A 24568-nucleotide genomic window follows, 5' to 3' on the forward strand; every position below is an offset into this window, starting at 1 on the left:
TAAAATGTTGTCACATGCTTCATTGTCTCTCTCAATGCCTGGCAGACAGGTCTTAACATGAACAAACAGGTCTGAACATTTGTTGATATTTTTTTGGCCCAGTCCAGTCCTGAGTTGTGTTTCTTGAAAACGTAGTTCTTAACAGGTAGCAACTTCTCAATGGGATATTGCATTGCAAACAACAAAGTAGCTAACAAAGTTAGCACCTATGGTTTCCAGAAATGCACCCCTGAGTTGTTCTCTTGTTTCCCTAAGTACAGGACCGTCACTCCTTCCCTTTGGCGCGACCAACTCTGAGCTTTGAGCCAACAATGCCACCCCAGAGTCTTCAGATGTTAAGTAACCGATGACTGTGTCTGAAATTGTACGCCACCTCTATCTTGGCATTAAGTAAAAACAACGCCTTTTCATTTGTGAAAATATTTGTATTCAATATAACTGTTGTAATGATGTTCTCCTTTTGCGCCTGCTGCTCTGCTGCTCTCAGTCATGTGATGCTGCATGTCGTCTCCTCCGGTTGCCAATCCAGTTGGATTTGCGCAGCAGATTCCAGAACCTCAGCAGTCTGCTCCGGACCCCTACTCTGGCCTCCTCTGCCGCCTCCGCTTCTCTCTCCCTCACTCTCTGCTTCTCCATCAGCTCCTGCCTCAGAGCCTCCTGCCTGTGGGCCTTCATCATGTCTGTTATGGCGTTGTGATATGTTGTGTTTCGTTCATTCATCACAGCTACGCCGCCATCACTTCTGGCCACTGGTCTCAGCTGCTCGACCTGTCCAGTGAGGCCTCTCGATCCCTCGATCACATGTGCAGTCATGGAGGCGTGTTGACCTGCGGAGCAGGACGGCAGATCCTGTGAAACCAGAAAAGAAGCCCAAGTGTTATTAATCCAATCAGCACAATCAGACATGCACACTAAGGAACCTATACCCAGCTGAACGCATGGCTGTAATAATGATAACAAATGTTGTTGTCTCCCAATTCAACCCCTTAGATGAGTGTTTCCCAACCAGGGGTACGTGTACCACTAGGGGTACGCGAGTACACTGCAGGGGGTACTTGAAAAAACAAACAAAAAAAACCAAATGGATGGAAATAGTAATAGCACAATGTAATGTAATGTAACATAGTCACATTGGGATAGAGAAAGTGATATAGAACATGAGTTAGGGGGTACTCATGGCACAACGAAAAGGTTTAGGGGGTACACGAGACAAAAAAGGTTGGGAAACACTGCCTTAGATGAGTGAATGTTGTAGTCAAGGCTGTCCAAATGAATGCAAAGGAGATATGCCTGCAGCCTAGGGGCCCCGACCTGCCCTGGAGGCCTCGATTGGACAAAGTGGGGTGGGGGGAATCAATAAGTTGTAGAATAGGATGATGTGGCATTGAAAAATTAGTCTGCTGTTGAGTTTGAGTTCATCTTGTTAAATCACCAGTTTTGCCAATTTCAATATGCTGTTGTATTGCTCACGCTACCTTTGACTTGTCAGTAAGCTTAGTACCGGTGAAATTGGCTGAACTTATCCTTTAATACTAATTCCTGGCTCGGAATGATCAAATCAAGTCAAATCAGCTTTTATTGTCAGTTTCTTTATATGCACAGATCATACAAGGAAATTCAAATAATGACTTGTGCATATGACGAAACTGACAATAAAAGCTGACTTGACTTGACTTGATAATTCCCAGCCAGGAATTAATATTAACAAGATTAACTCAAACTCAAGAGCATCATTTTTCAATGTATATTAATTCAATTTTTCAATGTATTTTCAAAGGTATATTATGACAGAGATACAGTACAGAGTAGGAGAGAGAGCTTGGGAAGGGTTGGGATATGATGACCAAGGCCGGATTCGGACCTGGGTCCCCATGGCCAACTGCCCATAATGTGTCACAGGTGTATTGGCACAGTGCACCACAGCATCCCCCTACCTGTCCGTGATTCTGACTGCTCATCATGGGTGTGAGTTTGGCGTTGGCCATCATGCCGTTCCTCTTCTCCACGGCTATGCCATCCATCATCAGCCTGTTCCACAGGGTCCTCTCCTGTTCTCTTGCCAGCGCCACTGATCTTCTCTCTGCGTAGCGCTGATCCCTCTCCCTCTTCAGGAGAGCGGCCAGCATCCTTCTCTCCTGCAGGAGGACTGCCAGCTGCATGTTCTTACCCCGCACCTCTGCCACCCACCAGGCTTTCTCACACTCCCGCTGGGCTTGCAGGGCAGTCTCCTCCAGGGACATCATCCAGAGGGTGGGAGCCACCACAGCTATGGTTCTCCGTCTGCAGTCTGGAGGGCCCGGGTCCAGTGCTCTCATCATCTTTACCTTTTGCAGCTTCTACTTTGACTGTATCTTCTTCATCAGTCGCGCCTGCTGCTGCTTCTGTAGGCAATCTTACTTCTTGACAGTCTGATACTGTTTCTTCTCTCCCACGTATTTTAGGATAGACCTACTAGCCTAAATATTGTCAAATCAACAATATCTAATGATCTAATAAATTAATAATTCAAAAATCCAACAGTGGATTACTTTGTGTATTTTTTTTAAAGTCTCTCTTGTTTCTTGACATCAGTAGCCTACTACACCTTACTTGTGATTTATCTAAGTACAAGCATAGAAATGTGAACAGAAGCAGAATGTTGATACATTGTTTCTAACGTTCTTTTACACACAATCAATGAAAACGTCATAATTATCCTATCAACTTGGCCAATGCGTTCTGGAAAGCCGTTTCAAATTCAGAAATTACTAGAGGTCAATAGCCTAATTATTCTACCTTCTTACTGGCCTACTGACATGTCCTCCTTCCAAAGACAAATAGGCCTATTTCCCCTCATCACATTTCTCCTTTTGTAGCCTATCTGGGCCCCTAGCGCAGATTAAACCAGTGAAAATAAAAATCGATATTGTGGGTCTGAAAACAATTTTAAACATGTGGGCTATATCCAAATGCAGTGCAACTAGTCTATAATAGCCTATTGTGATATTGTTCTGTATAGGCCCACATTTTGAGTGACAGGTTGATTTTTTTTTTATCATACAGCGCGACAATGTTAATTCCATCTAGGCGACAGTTTATCTCTAAACAGGCCACAATCGGGCGAAAGTTCAACCTGGACTGACTTGCAGTTGACCCTCAAACAACATTAGTTCATTGACTAAGCTTAATAATGGCTAGGCCTACATTTAGACCTACATGATGGTTTAATTCCAAATTAATAATTCAGAATTACGCGTTCCGTAGGCCTACGACTGCACATTGCACTTTCATTAGGCTAACTGAAGTGTAGGGTTTTCAAAGTGGAATTGCGTTTTATTCAGAATTAAATCGAGTTCATTCGGAATTAAATGTCCCATGTAACTGAGAACAATGTAGGCATCAATTCAATTTCGTTATAGGCCTATACAATGTTCACTTGTGTGCTGTGGAGTGTTGTGTCTAATGACAATGTTAGTTGAATGGGCTTTCGGCTTTCACTTTCACATAAAATGCCAGTGCTGGTCGCAGCACCTTCGCCTGAGCAGCAGAGGTCACTGAAGAGTCACAGTTCAATTTGACTCCGCAGCCTCCAAAGCAGGAAACAGGAAGTATCGAACAACAAAACATCGTCGAAACAGATTAAGGAAAGGGAAACTTTTCATATCGGTTGGAAGGATTTAATGAAGTAAACGTTCTGTCACCTCGCCACAGTGGACTGAGTACACACAGCATGTCTGCACGTGGGGCTGGAATTCTTATTTCGGGTTTTGTCGTTGTCATCTTTGCAGTTTTCCATCCAGGAACTTGTCAGACTACGACTCCATCCCCAGCACCTGTTCATAGACGTAAGCCCCTTTTTCCTCTGTTGCAAGGCTATTTACAGCAAATGTGGAGTGATATAACGGTACATTTTTTAATCATGGTGATGTGCTCAGTGACAATTACCAAATATTACATGTCGTTGTTGTAATCCCCAGCAGCACGCACACAAACTAACCTGCGTCCTCGTCTGTTTACCAAAATCTGCTTGTTGGAATTCCATAAATGGGTCAATGTTTCTACAGCGTTCTGAAAATGATTGACAACAGAGAGGTTTTCTTTGATAATCCTAAACCACCTAAATGACATCTGTTTATCTAATAGGGCCTACCCTACACTGATAAAGCTGAAAGTATGTTGAATGTTAAATCGTTAGCCTACTAGAAGACGCGTCACTGGCAAGTCAACACGACAGGCTACAGTTTCTGTCACGAGACTGAAAGTTGCTTGGCTTTTACAGTAGCCTAGGTGTGCTGTGTATGCTACTTGAAAAAGCCAGTGCGGTGTTATCGACTTAATTCTGGAGTAGGCCTACACACGAGGATAGTAGGCCTACCTATTAGGCCTAGTTGGTGGTTTGTGCAGCTGCTAGAGCACATCCATTATTACATCGTAATAAAATACTGACAGGCTACCCATTTGTGTAGTCAAATGCTGTCGTTTAGCATTACAGTAGGCCTATGCCATGTCTTCATTGATTCATGATGTGTATTTTTTTTCATCCTCAGCTTGCAAAACACGAACATCATGTGATGACTGCCTTCGCAACGTCACGGTAGGCCTAAACCCCTGCTTTCTTGCACATTTGACAGCGTGGTCTTGCCTGATGAACTTGTTTCTTCTCTGCTACCTGCACAGTGCACACACAGTCGTACCACAGAGTTGCCACAAAGTAGTCACATTTAATTCAAAACACACCCTCTGTAGACGGGTGTTAAATTCTACTCTCCACTCATTCAAAATTTAAACTGCCTCACATTTCTCCTCACTCACATTTCACACCAGTCCAACTCTATTAGTGTGGAATTACACTGCAAAATTTGCAATGCATCATTTTTCCCCCCCCAAATGTCACTGTGTTTCTGTTTGTGTTTCTGCAGTGTCTGTGGTGCATGACCAACGGTACGTGTGGTGATTATCCAGTCTCCACCGTCCTGCCCCCATCCTCTGTGTGTAAGCTGTCGGAGGCGCGATGGGGGGTCTGCTGGGGTAAGTTCAAGTTGCCACGTTAGCATCCTGCCTGCATTCACTTCACCACACAACCACTGGCTAGGGATTGAATTGAGAGCACAGGTAGGGTTTCCCAGAGCTCAGCACTTTATACAGTAGGTAAAGTGGCCACCTTGACAACACAAAACAAACGTGCCATTAAGACCAGGGGGGCAATAAGAAGGGGGGCAATTAATCTAATAGAAGATCATGGAGTCCTCATTTTCTTACTACTAAGTAATGCCTGCAGGTATATAAGCAGGTCTACCACTTCCTGTAGATTAATTAAGACTTAAGGTTTATGACTTCACCGTGTTTTAAGTATACTCCCTGTTCCCCTGAAAATATGTCTTTGATGCTTAACTAACAAAAGTTATCTGGGAAACATTCAGAGACTAGATATACTTTTTTCCCTGACTCCAAGGAAGGGATTTGGTCAGGTATTGCAATGGATCTGTCTGTCGGTCTGTTTGTGTGTTTCTGCACCCAATGGTTTTGTTAATAACTCGTCCATTAATGACACAATTGTTTCCACATTTGGTGTGTAGACTTAGTCTTCAGTGTGTATAATAGAAACATTCTAATAAACCAGAGACAGTCTAGAACTAAGGAAGTCTTTGATTAAACTATTCATTAGAATCTGCTGTCACATGATGCACTATGGTGTCATGTGATGTAGAAAGAAAGAAAGATAGAAAGAAAAAAAGAAAAGTCGCCCTAAGTGTTGGCCAAATTGGAGTCAGGTTACCATCTCTGATTGCACTCCTTAATTCTGAAGGGAATCAAGGAAATTAAGAGGAGTTTTGGCAATAATGTCCAAAGGAGTACAAGGATACAAGAATAGTTTATTGGTCACATACTGTACATAGAGCCAGTTCCCTGAAGCATGAACCGTAGTGAAATGAATTGGCCAGTGCAAAACGTGTGTTGAAGGAGGGGTATTAAGTTATTTGCTTTCATTAAGTGATTATTTCCAGGATCTGGACCTGTATTGGCCTTGTAAGGGAGAACTGTTACTAATTTATGGAGTTATGCTAACTATTCATCTTTGTTTACCCATTTTTTTTCAAAAAAATAAAAAGTCCATTCTGTCTGCGACCCCCCTAGGGGGCCCGACCCCCAGTTTGGGAACCACTGCTCTGTAGGATAGGAAGTGTTGCAAGTGGGGATGCTTTACCAAGCTGTATGCAGTACGATACTTATCTAGGCTACATATTCATCCATACATATTACTAATGATTTCCAGCCACGGTACAGTATCATGGGAGCAGTTTTATTCAGTCCATTGTTTGCATTTTTACTTCCGCTGAGAAGATTATGTTTTTGGTCATGTCTGTCTGTCTGTCTGTCTGTCTGTCTGTCTGTCTGTCTGTCTGTCTGTCTGTCTGTCTGTCTGTCTGTCAGATGTGGGTGAAATTGTGGAGCTGTTGAAAATGAGAAAAGGAACATGTCCCATAGGATAACATTTTGGTGGTGATCCGGATCACGAACCGGATCCAGGAATGTTTTAAAGATTCTTCACCATTGCGGGATAGGGCGAATTTTGACATTCTATTATCTAACTCCACAAAAACAAGCAGAAAGACTTAAAAAAAATAGGGTGTAACATGGCCAAATGTTCTCTCAAACAGGAGGTCTGCACTCGCTGGGTGCATTTCTATTTGTGTTATGTACTCAGGCAGTACCACATCGCCAAAGTTGATAACATTAATTTCCTTAACAAACATGGTGTGTTTTGGTTCAAGGCTGATCTCATGATTTTGAATACCATGTGCCAGCTCATAATTTTTTTTCCTTACTGTAGGCACATGGCTTATGGGGAGGGGGGAGGGGGCCTTGGTTTGCATTCTTAGTAGGGCTGCTGGCAGCTTGGGCCGGACCCTGAATTAAGTCATCTGTAGGGGCATATCCCCTCTATACATACAGTGGAGATTGATGGAGGATAACTGACCCCCACCCTGTGGCTCTGGCCTCTGTGGTACAGTGTAGTGGCACAGAAGTGTTAATAGCTGTATATGACAGAGTGATTGCAAACAATTGGTAGAGCTCTTTACCTGCTCCTGGCCTGTTGTAAATCTATATCCTAATCCGTGCCACTTAACACACTATGCCCATTGTGTGAGTATGGGATAGCTACTAGGGCTGCACGATATTAGAACAATATGCGATACACGATATCATGACTGTAAACCGCGATATCGATATTACTCGCGATATTGAATACATATATTTTCCCCTCTCTACTTGCCATTCTACACTTCATCATGTATAAAACAACTGAGAGCAATATGTTATTTCCAACATATTTTTTTACGAGGAAAAAACATGGCTAATATACACCATCAACTTAAAATGCCAACGTTTTTAATACATTTTCTAACCTTTTCACCAAATTTGCTGTTATTAAAAATTAAAAACTGTATGCGATACGTGTGCAACTTTTGCGATACGTGTATCGCAAGCCGTGATATCGCGATATCGATACATTTTCGATATATCGTGCAGCCCTAATAGCTACCATAGCTCATGTCAACCGAAAATGTGACGATTAGAAGTATGAGGTTAATCCATTTGGTCAGATGAGATGACAGTCAAGTATTACAAGTATTCTCAAATATAAATTTTGATTTGCTGTGTTTGCAGATTTGAAATAGCAGAAGTTGAATGGAATATCTGGCAGAGTATTTGCTCCATTCTCACATTTGTCTATTTGCGCACTTCCTGACCGGCAGTAAAGTCCCATTTACCTCATTTTTGTTTACATCGCACACAAGTGGTGGGTTGAATTTGGTGTGTTGAACTGAAGAGATTGAGAGAGGAAGTCAGTCATATGAAGCAAACAGCTCTCTGTAATATGTGAAAGACAGGATGAATACTGAAGTGCAAGTCGGGAGGGACAACATTTAGCATTAGCGCATTCAGGCCGACTGAGAACCGTGCTGGAGCCCGTTCCCGCACCTAATCGCGAACCAGCCGTCGTGTTCACGCCACAGATATTTGCGTCGCGAACCGGAAAATTGGTTCGCAATGCGAACCGCAAAATACTAGGTTTTTCTCTGCGAACCGTGACGACAGCGTGGTCGTCAGCAGGTTCATCCGGGTAACACTGTCATGTGTGACGGAGGTCATCTTGCACCTGTTCACCCCCCTCGGGGATCGAACGTGCGACCTCGTCAACTACAACGGTTCGGCAATGGGAGACACAGTACGATACCGCTGGGCCAAGAGACTAGTCTCTCGGCCCAACGGCACGAGACTATATGAGGCTATCGGAGGGAGGTTTACCAACGTTCCACGCCAACTCTGTGCTAGTTAGCCTCCGTTACACTCTCCCCCTTAAACCTCACTCCCATCCCGGGTCAGCGGCACCACTGTGACGGAGGTCATCTTGCACCTGTTCACCCCCTTCGGGGATCGAACGTGCGACCTCGTCAACTACAACGGTTCGGCAATGGGAGACACAGTACGATACCGCTGGGCCAAGAGACTAGTCTCTCAACCCAGCGGCACGAGACTATATGAGGCTATCGGAGGGAGGTTTACCAACGTTCCACGCCAACTCTGTGCTAGTTAGCCTCCGTTACACATGTGCAGTAAGGCTGTAACGATACACCCAACCCACGATTCGGTTTGTATCACGATATATGACCCACGGTTCGATATGCCCCACGATTTCACACAAAAAAAATTGGAAAAAAAAATTGGAAAAAAAATAGGAAAAAAAAAAAAAAATGTACTTTGTAATTAATATATTTTTTGCATTTACCTGCCTGCATTAATTTTGTAGGTTTACAAGGCTGAATAATGTTGCAGATATAGGCTACCACAGCAACCTGTTCCCAGGTGTTCCCATCAAAACACAACACAGAGAAATAAGGGATATTAGTTCACCAAGGAAAAAGGCTTATAAATAGGCTAAGATCAGAGAGAGAGAGAGAGAGAGAGAGAGAGGAGAGGGGGTCAGGGTGTATGGTCATTGCTTGGCTGCTGTCTTACTTTATCAAACTTTATCCAATTAATATCCAAACATTAAAACAACACAGGCCATATATCGTCAGGAAACATGTTGTATTAAGTTAGGCTACTTAAAGAAATGCAACACTTAATTTTGATTAAGTTAAATATTTCCGTAGCTCTTTTTGATCGTGCAGCAGCGCGTGCCCGCCTACAATCAAACCTCAAAATGAACATCAGTTAGTTCTCACTGCTACATAACGCGGACGTTTTTCGTTTTGTTTTGTGGTTTGACATTTTATCAAGAGCGAGAATGAATGCAGAGGCTGAAATGGAGCATGCTTTCTGCTTATGCAGGCGGTAATTTTACAATATAGCCTAACATTAACGTGGGAAGAAATAATGCTGCCTAATATTCTGCCTCAACGTTCGTCCGACTTCGGGCACCTCCCTACAAGCGATTCCAGGCTGGTTTAGGCAGGCGGAGCATCTCGTGCGCTCTCTCTCTCGCTCTCTCTGCTCCATTTTACAATATAGCCTAACATTAATGTGGGAAGAAATAATGCTGCCTAATATTCTGCCTCAACGTTTGTCCGACGTCGGGCACCTCCCTACAAGCGATTCCAGGCTGGTTTGTAGGCAGGCGGAGCATCTCGTGCGCGCTCTCTCTCTCGCTCTCTCTCTGCTCCAACGTCAAACTCCACTCGCAATACATCGCGCATGCCTGAATAAAACAAAAATCTTGACACGTTTATAAAAGCCTTCTTGGTCTGTTGTTCATTTGTCCTTCACCTTCCGATGTTTGCCCAAGTTTTCGTCTCACGGAGGTTGCTCAGGCAATGGATAACAACAACGTGCTGGTTGGAAGGAGCATCCCAGACAGCAAAATGGGTCTGGCCCAGATCTGTGACACATGTTGGCAGGCACTTGGGCCAGGTCCGCAATCCTGGTCTGGCCCGGTTTCTTATTTTACAATGGCGCTGAGCTGGAACAGGTCCGGATTATGGATCGGGAATGGATCTGGCCCAGGTCCAATCCACATGTTTGGAATTTGTGGCCGACCTGGGCCAGATCTGGCCCAGGTCCGTAATACACATCTGTCCATGATCTGGGCCTGATCCGTAATACACAGTTGGGGCTCATCTGGCCCATATCCAGATCTTATCTGGGCCTTATCTGGGCCTGATCCGGATTTGTATTTAAAGGGGTATGCCACTATTTTGGGGCTTAATACAGTTAAAATTGTTGGCCAGGGTTTATAAAGGTGGTAAAGTGTCTATTTTTCATGTAAGCCGTTGTCTTGCTGTAAGACAAATTAAAAGAGGGAGCATGTCGCTAAGCTAGTGAAAGTCAATGGATCCATGTAGCATGCTACAATGCTACACGGATCCATTGGCTTTCACTAGCTTAGCGACATATTCCCTCTTTCAACTTGTCTTAAAGCAAGACAACACTTAACATGAAAAATAAGACACTTTACCACCTTTATAAACCCCAGCCAACGATTTTAACTGTATTAAGCCCCAAAATAGTGGCATACCCCTTTAAAGGTGGACCGTGGAATATTTTTAGTTGTTCATTTCCAGAATTCATTATGCCCATTCACAAATGTTAACTTTTTAACAGATATTTACCACCACCAAAGTATTCAACATGACTGGGAAATTTGCTCCATGGTCCGCTATTTTGAATTTCCAGAAATAGACATTTTTAGCTGCAAAACTCACTACACTTTGGTATTCATGCAAAAATCTAAATTAGCAGTAGACAGCAAAGTTTCAATGAGCACCATAGATGCAATACCTACTCTGGCCACAATTTTACACAGTGCACCTTCAAGCAAGAGCAAACAATGTTTTTTAAAAATGAGCTGCTTACAAATTATGCATTTTAGTATTCTTTATTGTTTTGTTTCTTGTTGGGTGTGTGCCAAAGCGGTCGGCTGCCAGATCCATCTCCACATTTTTGATAGCGTTCATCTCTCCCTTGTTGCCTCTTCACACTGTAAGATATTAAAAAGCACACAAAGCAGAAGGGAAACGTTAGACTTAATGCAGATGTATGTGCAGGCACAAATTACATACGATTGTGAATGAACTGACACATACAGGTGCTGGCCAAAAAAAATTGAATATCATGAAAATGTTTATTTATTTCCATAATTCCATCAATAATGTTACACTTTCATAGATTATAGATTCACAACCCACATTTTAATAATTTGTTTATTCTTGCATATTTTTGGCTTCAAGAAACCATGAATTAAGTAACTCACAAAATTAGAAGATTGCGATGAAATCACCATTCTCTTCAGAAAAAAAGAAACGGGTCATATTGTCATCAAATCAGTTAAAATTCTCGACTTTCTAAATAACATGTCAATGTTTAATATTTGGTTAGAAATGTATTCGCCTTAATCACGGCAATGATGTATTTAACATTTCAGTCAATGGCACACATGCTTGACAGCATCAAATGCAAATTTGTTTATCATGGTCTCATCAGAGTCAAACAAACTAAGGATATGGGTTACTGGAACCATGTCCTCTGATCTAATGACATCAAGATAAACAAATTGGCTTTAGATGGTGTCAAACATGTGTGGTGGTAAAAAGCGATGTGTACAAAGGAAAGTGCCTCATGCTGAAAGTCAAGTATGGTAGTGGGAGTGGCATGGTTTGGGGCTGTGTGGGTGCCATCAACAGTAGGAAGCTGAATTTCACCAAAAGAAATAGGCTTGCCAACATGTACTGTAACTACTGAAACAGATCATGATACTGCCTATAGGATTTCATTCGAATCTCACACACATCAATTATAGCCAGGTGCAGACTCAAAATGTAAAAGTTGCAAGGCAAGGATAAAACGCACAACAATGAGCTCCCTTTTAATCCCTTTAAATTTCGAGACAATTCAGGCCAACACGGCCCCTTCTCAGACACTATGATAGGGGTGTACTCACTTTTGCACCAGCATAATTTCACAAAAATACAATTGGCCTTAATTTTCTTATATAAGCTCAAAAGATGTTGTATTACACTTACTCTATGAGCATTTTGGGAATAACTTGTGTGTTCAAAATGTTACTTTTCAACAAGGGTATACTCATTATTGCTGTGCACTGTATGTTTGAACAATGTCTTTAAAATGTGGGAACATGGAGCAGCAGGAATAAGCTGTGGGACCAATGGGCTGTGGGAACATGACCCCGTACACAGAACATACAGTGAGCGTGTGTGTGTGTGTGTGTGTAGGTGCATGTGTGTGCAATCTGCGCATGAGTGAGAGAGTGTGTGTGTGTGTGTGTGTGTGTGTGTGTGCGTGTGTGAGAGTGTGTGTGAGAGTAAGTGAGAGTGAGAGAGTGTGCGCACCAGCATGCATGGGCTTTAAAGCATAACATAAAAACAACTTACTTAATACATTCTGATGACGTCCGAGGGCTTCTTGAATATGTAGTGAGGCCGACCCAGCAGAGTAGAAGTCCTGTCCTTTCATTTGAGTCCTACAGCAGAAAAAGAATGAATAATTATGAATAATAGTTAATGGGATTTCACTGTGAAAATATTTAGTACAATTGGCATCCATGTTTACAATTAGTTTAGTTTATTGGTTTATGTCATCAGGGACCATGTGCAAAGTACATTAGTTACATAGTAAAAAAAAAAGATGACCTGCACCACATTATAGCTAAAAGCTAATTTCCATCTGCATTCCCTGGGCAGGTAAGAAAACTATTAGTGGTGACCAGACTGGGTACATGAAAGCCATTTCTTCACTCCAAGTGAGAATGAATAAAAGTTTGTAATGCCTTTTATGTGGGTGGGAAGGGCATTCCATTATTTAGTTGCTCTGCAAACACAGATTGTGCAAATGTATGCTGTTACCCGGCTTGGGAGGCTACTATTTCCTCCGGTGGTAGATCTAGTTGTTCTGCTAATTTGTTCAGAGCAAGGATGGATAAAAGTTTTCAGAGGTGGTGGAGCAGAATTGTGAATAATTTTGTGCACAAGTCGCACAGCAGAATATAGAATTAGGTTGTCAAAACTGAGCAAGTAATACTTGTCCAGTATGGCACAACACAATGGTGAAATTGAGACGGATGTCTGTCCAAAACTTTAAGATTTCATGGTAGTCTTGTTAGCCTGAGACCAGCTTGACATACATCAGTGTAAATGAGACATTATCATGCCACTTACATAGGGCTCAGCAGGATCAACAGTTAAAGAAGTTAAATTGTCAGCTCATACACTCACATGACAGTCCAAAAAGGTGTTCAGTGGCGGCTTCTTCTCTCACTTGCAGCTTCATACACATCGAGCGATGTTGATGCCAGGTCGATCAAGGAATAACTGTGCCTACTGTTTATAATTCTACCCAAAGCAAAAAGAAAAAGAAACACAAAAAGTTTGAAAGTTTGTCATAGAAATACATAGAACATACAATAAACCTATTCAAGTAGACAGTAGGTATTCTATGCACATTCAGGCCACCAAACAACAGCATCAGGCAAGCTCTTATTGAGTGCTGTACAACAAGTGTGTGTGTGTGAGTGAGTGAGAGGGGGGGTGGGTGCGCGCGTGCCAGCATGCATGGGCTTTAATGCATAACATAAAAACAACTTACTTCATACATTCTGGTGGTGTCCGAGGGCTTCTTGAATAAATAGTGAGGCCAACGCCGCAGAGCAGAATTCCTGCCCTTTCATTTGTGTCCTGTAGCAGAAAAAGAATAAATAATTATGAATAATAGTTATTGGGATTTCACTGTGAAAATATATAGGCCTAGTACAATCGGCATCCATGTTTACAACTCTCGGCTCATACCTTCAAATGACAGTCCAAAAAGCTTTTCAGTGGCGGCTTCTTCTCTCACTTGATGCAGAGGCAGCTTGCTTCATACACATCGAGTAGTGAAAGTGAAGTGAAAGTGAAAGCCCATTGGGAAACTCCAACTCCCATTGTCATTGTGACACAGCACTCCACAGCACACAAGTGAACACTGCACACTGCACACAACGAAATTGCATTTATGCCTCACCCGTGCAAGGGGGCAGCCCTCAGTGGCGCCCCATGGGGAGCAGTGCGGTGGGACGGTACCATGCTCAGGGTACCTCAGTCATGGAGGAGGATGGGAGAGAGCACTGGTTGGTTACTCCCCCCACCAACCTGGCGGGTCGGGAGTCGAACCGGCAACCTCTGGGATGCAAGTCTGACGCCCTAACCGCTCACCCATGACTGTAGGCCTAATGTTGGTGTCAGGTCGATCAAGGAATGGCTGCTACCCAACCCAAAGCAAAGAGGAAAAGAAAGACAAAAAAAGTTTGAACGTTTTGCATACAACATGCATGCATGAGCTTTAATTCACTCACAGTATTTTGATGAAGCCTAATCCATGTTATAGCCTATATCACAATGCAGTTATTAAACTAACAATACGACCATTCAGGATTTGTGTAAATAGGCTACAACAATCAAGGAGTTACAAACTGCGTGATGTCAAATTAATTCAGCTCAAGGTGAGCTAATAGCACAACACAGAATGTTTGCTGTCGGCGGCACAACATGGATACGGTGATGATTATTAAGCCATCAGAAATTGATTGAAAATAATCGAACACATCATGTACATCACACTCGCACCTATACCTAGCTTTTTTGGCGAATGTTATACAAATCACAGCGGTCCTAGTTACAGAACTAGTAGTGCTGCACTACTAGTTCTGTAACTAGTGCTAGTCGACTAGAAACTACCTTTGTTTCTGTCCCTTGTTGCTAGGGTAGGCTATGTTTGGGATGTTCATAAAAGATTATCACCATTACTGCTAATGCCGCTAAAATTGACTCATATAGCCCGATCATGACACATTTTGAGTGGGTTCATCAAAAGCTTATGATGCCACAGCCCGCCAGCCACAAAGACAGCAGCAAGTTAGCGCGATGCTGCGGTGTTATGATTCAGTGCTCGGCCAAGCCATTTCACGACACAACAGAGGAGGTAATTATATAACTCACTGGACTAAAACGCTGAAAGAGAAAGTGGTTACGGCGAGTGAGTGTATTTTACTTCTACCATAGTATTAAGTTAAATAATTACTTACCATTGAATGATCAAGTCACGACAGTGCAGTGTTGGCGACACAGGCGGATAGTTGAGTCGTCCAGCTGAGGTAAACTGAAGAACGGTCTCTCTCTGAGGGTTCCGGGAAAGTGACAGTTGGGGGAACAAATTCAGTTTTGGCGCGTCCGGATTGCAATATGTGGCCCGCACCCGCCACGCGCCTTCAAATCGGACTGAATTATTTTATTATGGCGCGTCCGGATTGCTTATCTGGCCCGCATCCGCCAGGAGCCTTCAAAACTGACTGTCAAACTACTGGTCCGGATCGGAGCTGCCGCTGATCAGCAAAATGACTGTGACTGCTATGCGGATCTGCTGACTTGAAAACGGACCCGGCCCAAATCTAATTGCTGTCTGGGATTTTATATGAGAAAGGGGTTAATGGAACTGTTACTCCAACGTGTGCGCCCTTTTTCTACTGGTCTTTTTAAGCGCATATGCAAACTCTTGCCTGTATGCAGCCTGTTGTGTTCTACATTGAGGGTAACAACTTTAAAAGGGCACATCGCGATTCTGTGAGGAAGCTTCGCGATAGGGGTTCGTGGGTCTGCGTACCGCGATCCCTCGGTTCGATGCAATATCGTTACAGCCTTAATGTGCAGAAAAAAAATCAGAGCCCGGTATGAACACTGGCAGTTCGCAGACAAACACTTTAGTGCCGAACGTAACTGGTGCAAGCACCGACACCGGCTCCGTTCTGGTCGGCCTGAAAGCCATACATGTGAGGTTTTTGTGTTGCAACCTGTACTAAGTGGAGCAATCGAAAAGTAATTGTTAACGCATTCAACTAGTTTACTACTAAGATCAGGAGATCGAGGCAAGTGTAAGTGTCAAAAATCTAGGCCTATGTAACAAGTTTAGCACAGAAGTGTGAAATTCAGTTTGACTAGCATCCAATGTGCAGTTTAACTAAACATATAAATAAGACATTGACAACACACACACACACACACACACACACACACACACACACACACACACACACACACACACACACACACACACACACACACACACACACACACACACACACACACACACACACACACACACACACACACACACACACACACACACACACACACACTGCAGTAAAATTAACATACTGATACATGAATTTACGTTCTTTATCTGACACACACACACACACACACACACACACACACACACACAGTGTGTATGTGTGCAGTAAAAACATGGTTTTGATGGTCTTCTGATGAGATGTGGCCTACACATTGAGAGTAAATAGAAAGGGCTTACCAGAGGAGGTGTGAACATGTGGCTACTGATGACAGGAAGTATACGAAAAGAAGACCGTCATTTCTCTGCCACAGACTTGACTTGACATAGTATACGCCTTAAAATGTGTTCTCTCATCAGCTTATCCACTGCAAGCAGAAGAGGCTGAGCAGTGTTTCCCATGAACCAAGTAGCACCGTGTGGTGCCTCTGTCGTGCCAAAAAGTGAGTCCCTGCCAGAACACGAGTGCCCTCATTGAAACCAATGCAAACCAATGACCAATTTTTCAGATATTTTTTACCCATTTTTGCAGACAAATCCGACACAATTTAAGATGGAAAGCCTTTCAATAAAGCATCTGCATGCCTTCTGGAAGTACCTCAAAGAGCTGGTTACAATTTCAGTATAATTTCCATAAAATAATCGAAGAATTGTCATAACAAATGTTACGGTTTCATTCAAATAGCTCATATTAAGTGGAGGGCGAGTAGTGTTTCATAAGCATATGTTTAGTTCATTAATTATGTAGTTCATTCTGCAAAAATTAGTATAATTTTCTCTCAAAAAATGTCATTGGTTTCAATGAGGGCACTCGTGTTCTGGCAGGGACTCGCTTTTCGGCACGACACCACCGGCAAATGATTGATTGGGCCAGGGAAAGAGTTATGTCTCCCATTGACAATATTGAGTTTTACATAAACCATCCAGTTGAAGTTTCAGGGTGCTGACTTCTACTTTTGACCTGCACCTGGCCTCAGAGAGGTGGTGGGTGTGCCATGCATTGCATTTACGTAATCTGTCAAAGACAAATGTCAGTGTTTCCCAAAGACCAAGTAGCAATGGTGGTGCTATTGGCAAAACGCATTGGGCCAGTGTGAGTGTTGTGTGTGCACTCCCATTGACATGTACTGCATGTGTGGCTGTTGATCAATTTGTGGTGCCCAAGTTTTATTCTGTGGTGCCGCGCCACAGAATGGTCTGTGGAACCACTGGTGATGGGTTGCAGTGTGTCCCACAGTATTTTTGTTTGTTAAAACGGTGGGGCGTTTGTTCGGCTGGTATTGGAGGCATATCAATGTAATCAGTGGAAAGGCTATGTTGTGCAGTTTCTAATGAAATTCTATCGTTCGATGTGCTGTAAAAACTAACATACTGTGTAGGCCTACTGATTTACATAATGTCTCTGACACATTTACTCTCAACACAAACACACACTTGCACGCACGCACGCACACACACACACACACACACACACACACACACACACACACACACACACACACACACACACACACACACACACATCATCAGCGGTCACTCGAAACGAGTATGACTGTCCTCTCAGTAGGGTTTTCTATTTGTGGGTCTTCAGGTGACTGTGTAGACCAATCCTTGATCCACATATCTTGGTGCAGTTTGGGCAGGGGAAAGTAGAGGTGGTGGGTATTAATGCAGCCTTTTCAATGTGATCCTTTCGGCGTTGTCGCCAGGACTGTAGTCAAGTCCACCTTTGTAGAGTCCAAGACAAGTCCAAGACCAGAATAGTCAAGTCCGAGACGAGTCCGAGTCAAAAGAGTTTCGAGTCCGAGACAAGACCGAGTCCAACAAGATTCGAGTCCAAGTCAAGTCCGAGTCACATGTCGGTCAGTGTTAAACAGTGAAAAGGATGAACGTCAATTATGAGAATGTTTGAAGATAACCTATATGCCATGGATGTGAAGACAAACATTTATGTTGTTGGATTTCAAGCTCCACTCTAGAATTTATGATAGCCAGTGCTCTGAACAAAATAAAGACAGACCCGGTCAAGTCCAGAAGCTTAATTTGGCAAGACCAGTGTCCGAGTCCAAGACAAGTCCGAGTCCAATTGATGGCGAGTCCAAGACAAGTCCAAGTCCATAAAAAACGGACTTGAGTCCGGACTCGGACCGAGTCCGGACTCGAGTACTACAGCCCTGGTTGTCGCTTTGCTTGTGTGGTATGGTGGAGTTCGTTTTCATGGTGGGCTGCACCCTCATGCAATGCTTTCCTCCAGCTATGTCTGTCCATGGCAAGATCCTCCCAGTTACTAGATGGTATATTGAACTTCTTTAAGTTGGTTCTGATGTTGTTTTTGTAGCGTTTCTTTGGACCACCAGACCTTCTTTCAGTTGGGAGTACAAGATATGCTTTGGGAGACGGACCGTGTCTGGCGGATGACGTGGCCTGTCCAGCGGAGTTGGTGCTTTATTATGATGGTTGTAATACTGGGTACATTAGCCTCTTCCAGGATACTGATGTTGGTGCGTCTGTCCTGCCAGTTGATCTTCAGGATTTTTCGCAGGGACCGTTGATGGAATTGTTCTAGTGATTTTAGATGTCTGCTGTATGTGGTCCAAGTTTCTGCTCCATACAACAGGGAGGGAAGAACTACAGCCTTGTAAACCAGGATCTTGGTTTGGGGTCTCAGGTTTCTGTCATCAAAGACTCTTTTTTCTGAGTTTGGCATAAGCTCCACTGGCACAGCTCAGACGGTGATTGACCTCAGAGTCTATGTCAGCTTTGGAGGAGAGCAACAGACTGCCGACACACATACACACACACACACACACACACACACACACACACACACACACACACACACACACACACACACACACACACACACACACACACACACACACACACACACACACACACACACACACACAGTGTGCAATAAGAGACAGGCATACTGATGAACAATAAATACACTCACACACACACAGCAGCAGAGAGTTCAACAAACAGAGCGCATACAGCATAGAGCATACTTTATGTGTGTGCATGCGTGCCTGCTGGCACTTGTGTGTGTCTGTGTGTTTGTCTTCATGTTTGAGGTGCATGATCTGAAGGTTGCCCTATAGAAAATCTGTATCATCTTGCAGCCACATACATTTACACACACATGCCCATGCATACGGACACACACCCTCACACCCACACCCATACAGGCTGTTCAGTATTCTAATGTTGTGCTTTGTGGCTTGCTCTACACACACACACACACACACACACACACACACACACACACACACACACACACACACACACACACAGAAATGGACACCCATAGGCACAGAACTGTTTAGTATGCTGACGGCGTGCTTTATAGCATGCTTTACACCACTCCCGCTGCTTGCCCACTGTGCTATCGGACATGTTTATGCGGGTTTATACGCCGGCAAATTGGATCGCTGAACTTGAGACTTTTAACTCTGCGTGCCTGCGTGTGTGCCTGCGTGCCTGCGTGTGTGTGTGCGTGCGTGCCTGCGTGTGTGTGTGCGTGCGTGCCTGTGTGCGTGCCTGTGTGCGTGCCTGCGTGCCTGCGTGTGTGCGTGCGTGTGGCGCGGCTCAAGCGTCTGAGGGCTCTGTATCTGGGTCAGGATTTGCTGCTTGTGATTTTTCAACACTGTAGGCTGGCCTCGTCTGGGCAAGCTTGATCGGGAGCCTTAGTGCAGTGGTTCCCAAACTGGGGATCGGGACCACTAGGGGGTCACGGTGGTACCTCAGGGACTGTGTTTTTAAAAACTTTGAATATATGCTTTTTATAACCTTTCCGTACATACATTCCATACATCTTTCCAACACTACTGTATTCACTTCAACATGTCTTTACCTTTCCTGTGATTTCATATTTACATGTACATTTACATTTTCACATTTCAAAATGTTATTTTTGCATTTGAAAAATGGCAGGTGGGGGTGGGTCACAACAGTATTCTTAAGTCTAAAAGGGGGTCTCCGGCCCGCTGGACAGGATGCTTGTGTGTTGAAATATCTCAGATTGAAATTTACTGTAGCTATTTCAACAGTAATTCTAGAATCTAGAACCTTTTCAGACAGAGGGATTTCCCCATTCTTATTGCACATGGTGACTAGCCAACCCACCAAAAGTGAAAGTAATCACATTTACTAGGGCAGACTGACATCCCTGTCCAGAAACCCCCAGCCCCCAGCCACTGACCTCTGACCACGCATTCAAAATGAAAGTAACACTTCACAGCTTGGCATATGATATTTCCAGAGTCTGTCACGATGCAGTGCGGGTGCGTGTGCGTGCTTGTGCGACGCGTACGCGAGGCGTGCGTGTGCGACGCGTACCTACATGTCTGTGTCTGACTTTCCACAAAGCAACAGTTGTAATCAGCAGATTTCTCTCTTTTGGGCTGTCAAAGAAAGTGTTGGCGCATAACATGATACGCCAAGCTAATCCTTTTGTTTGGTGATTTACATAAAGGATTTAGTCTGACTCTCTGCGCCATGAGTCTACTCTTGCCACATTCCATCCGCTCAATCAGAGGCCATTGAGGTGGTACAGATTAAAACATATCATAAAGTATTGAGCAGAGTTGACCAGCAGATGGCAGCATTGAGCTGCAAAAGAGACACCAGTCTCTTCACCAAGCAGTTTCCTTCTTTCTTCCCCCATTTTTGTTTAGTATGCGTTCCACACAGTTAAGCAGCAGTAGTTGGGCTTCAACTGAGTACATATATTTGAAGGTGTGTTTAAAACAGATGAAATCCCCAGATGTCACTTGCACAGTGGTGAATGCTATTAGATGTCTGGCTGCTGCAGGTTACAATTCAATAGGCAGGATAGGAATATACCTCTCCCACATCCATTATGTCAAATTATCAGTTAAAATTACTGAATATGTACAGGACGATGAGTTATAGATATTATTTCAACAGACTCGTGATTTTAGTACTAAGTTACATGGTTTGGAAAAAGGTATGCAACACATCTCTCTTACCATGTGTGCAAAGCACCTGCTCTGCAGTATCTTCGTTGTGTGTGGGTGTGTGGGTGTGTGTGTGTGTGTGTGCGTGTGCGTGTGTGTTGGGGATGTTTTGTACCTTATTCCATTGAAAGCCATTGCTACTGACCAGCAAGGGATGTCAGAAGAGTCTGCATTTCGGTGTCATTATGTGTCACAATGATGAGAGTACATGTCCAGTTGACTGTCAGATTTCTTCATTACCACACTGTGTAGTATACATTAATCAATTGGCTTTGCCCTGTTGGAGTACCAGTTGCTATAACGGGTGAAAGCCGGCACATCCAAGTGTCTCACCTCGGAGCAGGACCACATAGACAAATAAAACATGAAAAAATCCACTTATGTGTTTCCGTTACATTTTGGTTAAGTGGAGTTTTTAGTTTTAGTTTTCAATCGACTATAATGGGATATTCGAAAATGGGAAGTGGGGAGGTACTGTACATTCTTAGATCTCTAAGGGGGTTCACAGCCAGCCAGGCGGCACCCTCCTAGAGATGCAACACCTTCAGCGTCGCTTCTAGTCAGGCCAGGAGCAACACGAACATCGTTTCTGAGCTCCAGAAAAATCGGGAACTCCTCCCACTTTGCCGTGAGGCAAACAACCAGTTGCAAACCAAGGGAGGCGGGTCAACCATACCATTTGGGAAATGTTAATTGTTATGCACTTGGTCAGACCAAGTCTCGAAAAGATTTTAAAGTCAATGATAATCAGGCTACTTCACACTGCAGAAAAAGTTTGGATACCACGGCACTTCACGATATGGGTACTGGCGTAACGCAAGTACTTCAGGCCCCCCTGCAAGTTAACAAGAATGGGCCCCCGAATGGAAAAAGTGGGCCTAATATCATGTGGAGGGGGCCCGTTTCTTCAAGTCAAGGGCCCATGTGGGCCCTCCGCCTCTTATGGGCCCCCCTGCCTCGCGGGGTCAGCAGTGGTATACTTTACGCCCCTGGATATGGGGGTACACTGTTATTTGGCATCAGTGTGTGGCCTCTGTGTTTGCATTCGGGGTGGCCATAACTTGATTATAGCCTATTAAGCCATAATCAGGTTATGGAGGCCACGCAGCAGAAAGTGCCAACAGCCACTGCGTCAACAGCCACAGCGTTGTCAGCCGTTGTGTTTTCCTGAAGAATCGTCTTTCAGCCGGACAGCAGTTTTTCTGTTCATGCATCAGCATCACATGTCACTCTTTGTTTGTCTTTTTGAGCCGGGTTATTGCTTGTGTGTGTGTGTGTGTGTGTGTGTGTGTGTGTGTGTGTGTGTGTGTGTGTGTGTGTGTGTGTGTGTGTGTGTGTGTGTGTGTGTGTGTGTGTGTGTGTGTGTGTGTGTGTGTATGTGTCTATGTGGGTATGTGTCTCTGTGGGTGTGTGTGTGCGTGTCCATCCATCTAACCGTGTGTGTGTGTGTATCTGCTTGTGTGTGTGTATGTGTGTGTGTGTGTGTGCCTGTAGTGAACTTCGAGGCCCTGATCATAGCCATGGCAGTGCTGGGAGGAACCATCCTGATCAGCGTGGTGGTCTGCTGCTGCTGCTGCTGCTGCAAGAAGAGCTACTCAAGGTGGGTTACACACACACACACACACACACACACACACACACACACACACACACACCTGCTCGCCTGAAGAACCACACACACACTTCCTCCACACACACAGCTTCTGGCACCCCGGCCCAGACCCTATCAATCTTGTGCTTTGGTGTGCTAGGGTTTAATATTTGCCCCGAAAACGGCATGAATCAAATCCTGGAAAAGGACGACCGATTTCCCCGGGAATCCAGGGAAAATAATTGACTCAAAGTCACAGAAATGCAGTATTGAATAAATTTGGCCTTCAGGTCGCATAGAATATCAAATCTGGGAAGCAATCCTCTCCAATAGCCTACTTTGGGCAGTCATCATGGGTAAGCGGTCAGGGCGTCAGACTGTCAGGGCGTCAGACCGTTTCGACTCCCGACCCGCCAGGTTGATGAGGGGAGTGATTAATCAGTGCTCTCCCCCATCCTCCTCAATGACCAAGATACCCAGAGCATGGTACCGTCCCGCCGCACTGCTCCCTTTCGGGCGCCATTAGGGGCTGCCCCCTTGCACGGGTGAGGCCTAAATGCAATTTCGTTGTGTGCAGTGTGCAGTGACAATGACAATGGGAGTTGGAGTTTCCCAGTTGGGCTGTCACGTCGGCTTTGCACTTTCGCTTTCACTAGTAGGTTTTTTTGTACATCAGCCCTAGCCGCTCAGAATTGCAATTTTTGCTTAGTAATGCCAGTTTCAACCTCATGTGAAAGTAACAGAATTGTGCAGTAATGCCACTGAGTAAACGTCATAAACACAACTATATGTTTATAGGAATTAATGAACATACAATATATAACTGTATAAAAAGTTTTCTCTCAATTCTATCTGTTATCTATGAGCAGCTCGGCTACAGTCCTCAAACACAAGCAGATAGCCTATAGAAGGTGACCTTTTTTTAAGGGGACTTGTTTAACACATTGGCATGGCAGTGGAAGTTTTCAGTTTATGTTCAAGATTCAAGATTCAAGATTAGTTTATTACGTCTTATTATAGGTTTGAAGCCTATAAAGAGTAAAAATTGTTGTGTTTTTTTTTGTGTCCTCAAAAAGATTTAAAAATAAAAATTAAAAGGGGGGGGGTTTGGAAAAAAGTGCTAAGAAAGTGCCTTGTTGTCTTCAGCATGAATTCAGTAATCTAACTGCTTGGTGGAAGAAACTACTTTGGAGTCTGGTAGTGTGAGACTTCAGGCTTCTGTACCGTTTCCCAGATGGTAATATAGTAAACAGTTCATGTTTGGGGTGACTAAGATCTTTTTTGCCTTACTGATGCTCCTTCCCTCGAACAGTTCCAGTATGGAGGGCAAGTCACAGCCGCATATGTTCTGAGCTGTACGCACAACCCTCTGAAAAGCTCTCCCGTTGGCTTGAGAGCAGTTCCCATACCATGCAATAATGGTCCCCGTCAGAATGCTCTCAATGGTGCCTCTGTAAAACGACCTCAGGATCTTGGGTCTCATCCCAAACTTTCTCAATCGTCTGAGGTGGTACAGACGTTGCTGGCTTTTTTTAACAATGCGCTGTGTGTGACTGTCCCAGGTGAGGTCCTCTGAGATGGTAACGCCTAGGTAAGCCCAACTAACGCCAACGCTGTGAAGCAGACAGTTGACTGTAGTAGTTTCTCTCGAAAAGCTGGAGTACAACAAGTAAAACAAAGTACCTGCAGACAGCTCTTGCAATCGCGGGAGAGATGGGGAGAGTGACTTACACTTTGTGGTGAAAGGCTGCCGTTGACACAGAGGCTGTCTGTCTTAGACAAGTGGCTGTGCATGCCTGGTGGCTACATTGCAGCTCAGTTAAACGTCTGCATGACGTGACCTGTGTCAGTACCGCATTTGCTTGCCACAGGTTTTAGCCAAATAACGGGGGTAATT

At 44.0% G+C, this 24568-nt stretch overlaps 2 protein-coding genes and 1 long non-coding RNA gene across 3 annotated transcripts in view; 1 reads left to right on the plus strand and 2 right to left on the minus strand.

Moving 5' to 3' along the window:
- Nucleotides 1–410: 410 nt before the first annotated feature.
- Nucleotides 411–2617, minus strand: LOC134448382 (uncharacterized). Its single transcript, XM_063198057.1, has 2 exons — nt 1935–2617; nt 411–849 (listed from the first exon to the last, which is right to left on the minus strand). The coding sequence occupies exons 1-2, from the start codon at nt 2316–2318 to the stop codon at nt 484–486; spliced, it is 750 nt and encodes a 249-aa protein (XP_063054127.1). The 5' UTR covers nt 2319–2617; the 3' UTR covers nt 411–483.
- Nucleotides 2618–3543: 926 nt separating this feature from the next.
- LOC134449106 (pituitary tumor-transforming gene 1 protein-interacting protein) overlaps nt 3544–24568 on the plus strand; it is a 54976-nt gene continuing 33951 nt past the window's right edge. Inside the window, exons 1-4 of the mRNA XM_063198904.1 lie at nt 3544–3824; nt 4527–4573; nt 4899–5007; nt 22575–22680. Of these exons, the coding sequence (XP_063054974.1) occupies nt 3710–3824; nt 4527–4573; nt 4899–5007; nt 22575–22680 (377 nt within the window). The 5' untranslated portion in view covers nt 3544–3709. The remainder of the gene's footprint in view (nt 3825–4526; nt 4574–4898; nt 5008–22574; nt 22681–24568) is intronic.
- Nucleotides 10843–13868, minus strand: LOC134449107 (uncharacterized). Its single transcript, XR_010034909.1, has 5 exons — nt 13785–13868; nt 13585–13673; nt 13215–13331; nt 12375–12463; nt 10843–10963 (listed from the first exon to the last, which is right to left on the minus strand). It is a non-coding gene; the product is annotated as an uncharacterized LOC134449107 (long non-coding RNA).

This window comes from Engraulis encrasicolus, chromosome 5 (genome assembly GCF_034702125.1).
Source record: "Engraulis encrasicolus isolate BLACKSEA-1 chromosome 5, IST_EnEncr_1.0, whole genome shotgun sequence".
Taxonomy (NCBI): domain Eukaryota; kingdom Metazoa; phylum Chordata; class Actinopteri; order Clupeiformes; family Engraulidae; genus Engraulis; species Engraulis encrasicolus.